Source organism: Trachymyrmex septentrionalis, unplaced genomic scaffold (genome assembly GCF_001594115.1).
Source record: "Trachymyrmex septentrionalis isolate Tsep2-gDNA-1 unplaced genomic scaffold, Tsep1.0 scaffold27, whole genome shotgun sequence".
In the NCBI taxonomy this organism is placed as follows: Eukaryota; Metazoa; Arthropoda; class Insecta; order Hymenoptera; family Formicidae; genus Trachymyrmex; species Trachymyrmex septentrionalis.
In genome coordinates, this window is record NW_017305430.1 from 733,993 (window position 1) to 742,584 (window position 8,592).

Consider the following 8,592-nt stretch of genomic DNA (forward strand, 5'->3'; position numbering starts at 1 on the left):
ATTTGTTATTAATAAAGGTCTTTAAGTAACTTATTTCATTTTTATGTCGCATCATATTTACGATGAAATAGGGATACCGACGGTTCAGAAAATTCCGATCAACATACCGCAGCCAGTGGTGGAAACGGTCCCGCAGCCTTATCCTGTTCCTCTAGTAGTTCCGAAGCCTGTACCATTCCAGGTAACGCGATAATTATCTTTTTTATCATTTTTGCAATAAAATCTGTACTTCCCTTATCATTCCTTTTGCTGAAAACAGCTTTTTGTTTTTTTTTTAGGTGGAAAAACAGGTAATTAAAACCGTCGAGAAGAAGATACCGACGCCTATCGAAAAAATAATTCCGGTGAAAATCGAGAAGCCGGTACCATTTCAAGTGGTAAAACACGTGCCCGTACCAGTCGAAAAACCGATTCCAATCAAGATTCCGATCTACAAGACCATCGTGCATAAAGTCAAGCATTGAATCTTGCTTTACGATTTCTCCTTATTGATTTATTCTATATATTTAATAGAAAATATATACGCGATATGAGGAGACTAATATTTTGCAATACTGTAACACAGTGCAATTATTTATTAAAATATTTGCATTAATAGATTAAAAATTTTGTTTTTATTTTATTATCCCAGAATTGTAGTTATTACTTACTGTAAGATTTTATTAAAAAATTGTTTATATATACAAATTTTTATATAATTATATCATGGACATTTTTTTCTCACGATAATTGGAAAAGACAAGATTTAAATTTGATAATTACATTTAACAAACAAAAACATTTATATAAAAGGTACTTAGTTATTCAATGTGCTTTATTATAGTGCTTGTCGGATATTAAATCTGCTAAAGGCAACATAAATTATACCTTTTTCCAATCAATGTTGTTTTATGAAAGATTAAACTGACGAGCAAAAAACTGCGGAATATAATTTAAATAATAACACCATGGTGATTCGAGACCCGCTATTTAAAATCTCGTGCTAAATTCAAATGAGATATTAGCAACGTGACGCTCCGAGAATATCGTACTCATTATTTTCATGACTGTATATAGCCATCTATGAATTTTCCAAGTATCATAAGAAAGATACTTACACCTAAGTATAAAATCACATTATAAAAACATATTAATTTGCCAAATGGTTGGTTGCATGCTAACACAATTGCGATTAGTCAATTTGATAATAAGTGACATAAAAAATTCACCGTTCGAATAATTCTCGCTAAACGTTAAGTCTACATGATCACTAAACGCGCATGATTCGGAAAAGTTACGTGATTGATACCATCTAATGTGAAAATGAAAGTGCGAGAACGGAAATTCGCGATTTATTCCTTTTTCCACAACTGCCTATATATCTTGTCGAAGACGTTTTTTATTCAAACGATTCTGAAATATTTTAAATATTAGAAAGTGGCTTTAATTATTACAAAGGTTAAATGAAAAGGAGCATACAGCCACACTTTAAATACCTAGTATTCCCGGTCCTAGTGTTAAGATGTTGAACTACTATCCAATATACATTCAATTAAATTGAATTAATATTTCAGAATTAATTCAATTTAATTGAATGTATATTGGATAGTAGTTCAACATCTTAACACTAGGACCGGGAAGGCGCTAGGTATTTAAAGTGTGGCTGTATGCTCCTTTTCATTTAACCTTTGATTCTGAAATAGTTTATACTGATCGAAAATTACATAAAAATGTTCATAAAAATAATCTGTCTATTCTGAAATATGAAGTCCAAGTAAAGTAGTTAATGTAAAATAATTTAGTCAAGTTACTTAAGAATTGATTGAATTTTAATGTCTCGCAGATACTCATAATGTTTACTACACGCAAAGACTTAGTAAAATTGTCAAAAAAATATCATTTTGCATGTTATATTGCATTTCATATTTTTCTTTATATTTCTCCTTGCATTTTCTATTTCTTCTTATATTTTCTCAATAATTTTACTTAAATTTATATAATAAATACTTTCATGCAATTTTGTTTTTGCAAAAGCGAGACGGAAATAACAGAGCATCTCAAGTGGGCAAAACCAACATGGCGAAAGTGTAGTGCAAATTCCATCTTTCATTCCTTTAAGGTAGCTGAAAGTGAAAAGACTCCGGCATGCGGTATATAGAATATATTATAATTACATGACACCCTAACACAAAGCAGAGATAGATAGCAAACATAAAGTCGAAGTGAATTTTAAATTAAAAAAATTATGTAACAACAAATGCCTTCTTTCTGTACATACCAAAGAATACAAAACAATGATAGAGAACGCACAACGGTGATTTAAAGTAGCAGCGAAAGGGAAGTCTTGTAGATTTAATCTTTCTCCGATGATGATGGTGGTCTTGGTCGTTGTAAAAGGAGGAAGAGTGATCTCTCGCGACACGTAACAAAAAACGTCATACCACTCGAAGCACTTTGATGTCTGGGTAGTACTTGAAATGATTGCGGTCGCATAAACCTTACCATTCCACACATTTACTACGTACTATCATCTCTGATTAAGTCGTAATATCCGTTAAACCATCTTAATGTTCGTACCTCAATGACATGAAAATTCTAAGAAGCAAACAGCAAAAGCTACATGAGCAGAAAGGAGCTGATTCTAGATTACTTTATTCCACTTGGACTTTTGTGATCTTATAATAAATACAATGTAATACAACTTTGCATGTATATTATTTTAAAGTAAACTATAAGCAGCTTATAACACTTATAATTGTACACGATTGCTCTATGTTGCGGGAAGAAATCGGCTCCCTTCAATTATATGAGAAAGCCAATCGATTGAGTACATTTGTAGATACACGCATTACATCCGTATGAATAGGTAACCTGAGGCTAGTATAAATCAGGAAGGAGCGTTTTAATATACAATCACCAACGGGCGGTTCCTCTTTTTGCGGCACAACGCGATCGTGGTGATTGTCGGCGGAGCAAATCGACTTTGAACTTTACTTTCGCTGTAAGTCTTTTTTCCTTCCCGTCGTAAACTTCCTTTGCAAGCTTCCTTTTTCCACGTTTCCGGCGTATTTTTATTGACGATTTGCTCGTTATTTAAATTTCTTGAAGAAGAATTATGAATCCATAGCAATGCTCTCTTTCCCTCTTTCTCTCTTTCTTTCCTTCTCTCTCTCTCTCTCTATCTCTCTCTCTCTCTCTTCCTCTAACATTATGAGAAATCTTCTAGTGCATTACCTCTCCATTCAAAAGAAATTTTTAACTTGTTTAACTAAAATTTCTATCGTATTTCTATCTCAATTTTTTTTTAATTAAATGTTTATTAAACAATCTTTTTTCATAGAGTTATATATATTATATGTGTGTGTGTGTGTGTGTGTGTGTGTGTGTGTGTGTGTGTGTGTGTGCGCGCGCGCGCGCGCGTGCGTTTGTGTATATTTCTACTATTTCTTACCTTATTCTGAATCGCAAATTTTGAATTAATATTATGTAAATATTTATTATATAGTAATAATAGATACAAAAAGACTTTAGGTTACATTATTTGATACAATAATAAAAAATACACATGAAGATTAATTGATTTCAACGACGTAATTTCTGTCATGTTTAAAAAGATACGACCAAATTCATACTTTCTCCAATATCAGAGGTTGTAGGTCAGTGCCCGTTTGTAACGACATTAGTATATACCGACTAATTGAGATCAAATTAGAGCGCGGACCTAAACTCCCATGAGTGACAGATCGTGAGTTTCAGCGGCCGTAAGTTCGTCCAATTTTCTATGAGAGCGAATTAGCAATATCATTCTATCGTGAACATTAATTGAGATGGTCTTCGTTTCAAAGTCACGAAGTTTCTCCAAGCATTTGAAATACATTTCCTTTCGTGTATGATGAACTAGCCACGTGAATAATTAACCAAAAAGTAGAATTTCATGATTATGAAAAAACTAAAACATTATAACATTGTTAATGATTCGTTAGTAAATGTTTTTGAAAGTTGTAATCATTATTTTTTAATTAATCGTTTCCTTTTGCAAGATATTAAACACCTTATGTATTTAATAAGCAAGGATAAAGATATACGGTAAGTAATTGTAAACCGTTGATAAATAATTATATACTATTGATAAATAATTGCATAATAGTATAATTAGTTATTAAAATGTATTCTTAGTTATCAGTAATATTAAATTGCTTGTCAATTTATAATTTATAATACTCATACTCCAGTTTCAGTCTAGACTGTGTTTTAAGACTAACAAGACAAAAGGCGCACAATTTGCTTGAATCGGAAATTATAAAAAAATTATACAAAAACATTATTAAATACCAAAACTTGCATTGACTGAATAAGGTATTTATTTGTGTTGAATATTTTTTGGTCCATTTTCACCTAATATCGTTTTAACATATTTTTTAAACAATATTATTTAAATATAATATATTTTTTTAAATGTAAAAATATTTTTTTAATTTGTCCCCCCATCTTCACTGGCATTAATATTTACATTTGTTTTAGAGAATTGAGGATAAGATTTTAAAAACAAGATAAGATAAGATAAGATATGCATTTACTTGCATAAGGTTGTAAATTTATTTAACCCAAATTTTTCGAAAACTATTCTTTTGCTATTAATATTGTAGATGCAACAAACCCCTTGTATATCATAATTTTTTATTTTATTGAACATCAGTTATTGAGTATCGGATATTAATTTTTAAAGATTATTTTACGTCGCCTTTCACAGTCGAATGTTGAATGTCTTTCGATCAGTGTTCTGGCCGGAACCCTTTCACGGGGCGTTGTGTTTCGTACTTTCATTCTGATGTATCAAAAAATGTATCGTCTGGAAACGTCTCTCCTAGCAGGAGTATACTTTGCGTTCACTTCCTAGTTGAATCTAAGAACAACGTACAGAGGGAACTATCTTGCTGCATGACTCCCGGAAGGTTTGCATTTATGTAAGTGAATGGAAATCAAATTCATACATCCGTTGGGCACTCCTTTCTTGTGTTTATCAAGCCAAATCATCGCGGTAAAAAATATTTCTGGTTAGTCATTTTAGTCATTTGTCTCAAGAAAATTAGTAATTATATAGAATAACAACCGAAACACTTCGTTGTTTGGTCGTAAATTTAGACCCATTCATAGCCAACTTAGTCATTTAACATAATTTAATACACTCCACAGGGATGTCGGAAAGTCTCGGAAATTGTACATGCATGGTACCTTCACTTCCGGTAAACGTATAATAACAATAATGCTCGTTACATTTGCCTAAAGATATCTCCGTAATTATCCTCCCACGGAATATCTTAACGTTTACACATCTGTCTGCTGTATGCTATATTCTCTTGAACAATTGAATTAAACCCACGATAATTACGTAATGCTTACTTTAATTTAATTGAATAATTACATCCTAAATAATAGCTTATTCTATACATTATCGAATAATGAAATTAGAATATTATTGATTATTATTAGTGATTATTTCTAAAATACATTACGTCATATAAAACAAATTAATATTGTAGGACACTTATAATTAAACTATGATAAAAAATACCGATTTATATTAGAATTTTTTTTAAAAAAGGATACAAAAAAGAAAAAATAAATTAAAAATTTTTACCAGTTTATTTTCTATAATTTTGTATCAACACACACGCACAGTATAACTTAATCTAAACGTTAATGTTAAATTTTTGATAGCCTTTACAGAAATTTAATACTGGCCAATTTAATATTTATCAATTTAATATTGAAAGACGTAATTAATTATTTATTTTAAGTATTGTATTAAAACCATTGCTATTTAATGTTTTTAGTACTCTAAATAAATAATGCAATTTAAGTGAGAATTTAAGATAAAATTAAATTTTACTTTAAATTGTAAATTATCTACAATGAGTTAATATCTTACCCTTATCATAAGAAAATTAATACAAATAAAAATAATTTATAATTAATTGGATATGTAATCGTTTTTTAATTTCTATAAAAAGTAGGTTTTGTAAAGTGGCGCAATCAAATCACGAATTGCTTATCATTTATATACATTGTTTTTATTCTCAACGTTTTGTAATATACATGCATAATCATAGTGTAATTTATGTATAAGACGCATATCGCATCGCAATGGACCGATACATCTTCAAAGAAAGAAAATAGTCTTTCACGCGAGTACGTATGATAATCTTTTTATATTTATCTTGTTAATAGGATAGAGTCCTTTCGATAAATATTCTTGCACGATGCAAAATGCAACGTGATATATCCTGGGCAATTGAAACTCTATCAGGATTTTAGTGAAAGGTGGTGGAATAGAAGTCGTATATAAAGTCGGTCTTTGGAGGACATAGTCATTCAATGCTTGATTTCTCGTGTTCGCATTACTAGTCCCATAAAAGCAATCAACATGAATATAATTGTAAGATTCATTCACTTGCATATCGTGCAATAATTGTGTGATTAATGTGTTAAACAGTGCTAATTGATACAATAAAAGAAGTGGCAGTTTATTATATATAAGAAAAGAGAACTCTACTTATATATTGTGCTTATTATAGCAATACATAGTATGATGATTACAATTATTCTTAAAAATAAAATAATTACTAAAATAACAAGATTTGTAATACTTTTTCTAAATTTTTATTGAAAGTCTTATAATAGTAATAATTAGTGTCTTGTGTGTTTATAAATTATCATTGTGTTAATATTAAAAATTACAAATATTATAAAGCAAAATATAATTATGTAAAATTGCAGATTTTCCTATATATCGCTTTGTTTGGCAATATGGTATTGGCTAGCCATTTGGAGGAGGATCATGGTGGTTCAACATATGAAGAGAAAACAAAAACTGTGGAAATTCCAATTATTAAGAAATTTGGTAAGTTTATTCTTCAATAATATTAATTTAAATTCTTTAATTTTATTGGATTATTATAATGCAATTGATTATTCTTAAGGCAGAGGATAGAAGTTGTTAAAAAATTTGTGAAGAAAATATGCATAATATTGTAAATGCAATTGCATAATTGCTTTGTTTCAGCTATACCTATTCCGCATCCTGTGCCTATTGAAGTGCCTAAAGAAATTAAAATACCAGTGCCTCAACCATATAAGGTACCAATCGAAATCCCTCACCCATACCCAGTGGAAGTCATTAAACACGTCGAGATACCCATTGAAAAACCAGAGCCAATTGTTGTCGAAAAGCATGTAAGTATAATTCTCAATTTCTGATATTTTTAAACTATATTTTATTTATTATATTTTCTAATTTATAATCAGTAATTGGAGTAAACGAAATTGGAGTAAAAGAGATATTAAAATAATTTTAATCTAATAAACATTTCCTATTCCCACCCTCTCTCTCTCTCTCTCTCTCTCTCTCTCTCTCTCTCTCTCTCTCTCTCTCTCTCTCTCTCTCTTTATTTTAATATGTTTATTTTATTCTTCACAATTATTAGAAAGTTCCAAATTGATTGATATCACAGAGAGCACGTATATTATATTCACTATATTTTTTCACAGGTTCCTTATGTTGTGGAAAAGCCATATCCCGTTTACGTGGAGAAGAAATTCCCTGTGCCAGTGGCGAAACCATATCCTGTTCATATTCCGATCTACAAACACGTGGTCCATTATTCGTCTTCCAAGGGTAAAGGATGGAAATAGAATTCACGGATATTACATATTATCTTATTATCGTGTTTCATCAAGAAATCCATTGTACGGAAAAATCCTCTCGATTTCTGCCAGTTTAACGATTATATTAATGCAAATTTTTTGTGATATCTTGAGAACTTTTTTATTTAAATTTGTTAACAATACAATTGTATGTAGATATTCTCTTGATATTTATATTTATTTCTGACTAAAATCAGAAAGAAATGTTAAATTCTATAACGTATATTTGTATTTTTTTTATATGTTATGTTATAGAATTTATCGTTGTTAGGATTTTTTAACCTGGCAATTCTTTCTATAAATAATGTTACATGTTTTTTTACATAATTTGTTATATGTTATATGGTTGTTAAGTTTTTATTAATATAAAATACATATTAATTTTTTAATATTTGTTAATAAATGTTGTCAATCTGAAGTGTTTTATTACTTGTTAATTTAAACATTAACTTTTGATTAACATCATTGACATTAAACAAAATGATTTAAATCTATTCCACGTACAATAATTATATGTTTTCCGTACTGTATTAATAAAAATAAACAAAGTAAAGTATTTCATTCCAAGCATGAAACTTGAATTTGATTTTTAAAATATAATTTATTTTTAAATCAAGTTACTATTTATTTTTAATTATATTATTGCTTTATTATTTATGATTTCAATAAAAAATTAATATTATAATTGCTATTTAATATTAGATACTTAATAAAAATAGTTGCTTTATCGTATTCGCGGATCGTATGATACAATAAATTTCCGTGTAAAGTAAATGTAATCTACAAAATGTAATTTGTTAAAATATGTAATCTACTGTTTCGTTTCCTCGTCGACTGCTTGATTAGAATCGCCTAGAAAGAAACTGGCTGCAGCAACCGTGAGGCTCGCGCTCGGTCTCGATTCACCGT

At 29.5% G+C, this 8,592-nt stretch overlaps 2 protein-coding genes across 2 annotated transcripts in view; both read left to right on the top strand.

Annotated features, from left to right (window-relative positions):
* LOC108749154 overlaps window positions 1–531 on the top strand; it is a 6,411-nt gene extending 5,880 nt beyond the window's left edge. The window contains exons 6-7 of the mRNA XM_018487689.1: window positions 72–181; window positions 279–531. Of these exons, the coding sequence (XP_018343191.1) occupies window positions 72–181; window positions 279–464 (296 nt within the window). The 3' untranslated portion in view covers window positions 465–531. The remainder of the gene's footprint in view (window positions 1–71; window positions 182–278) is intronic.
* Window positions 532–6,328: 5,797 nt separating this feature from the next.
* On the top strand, window positions 6,329–7,786 carry LOC108749195 (proline-rich protein 4-like). The gene is made up of 4 exons (XM_018487746.1): window positions 6,329–6,415; window positions 6,757–6,880; window positions 7,043–7,212; window positions 7,528–7,786. The coding sequence occupies exons 1-4, from the start codon at window positions 6,404–6,406 to the stop codon at window positions 7,669–7,671; spliced, it is 450 nt and encodes a 149-aa protein (XP_018343248.1). The 5' UTR covers window positions 6,329–6,403; the 3' UTR covers window positions 7,672–7,786.
* Window positions 7,787–8,592: the final 806 nt, after the last annotated feature.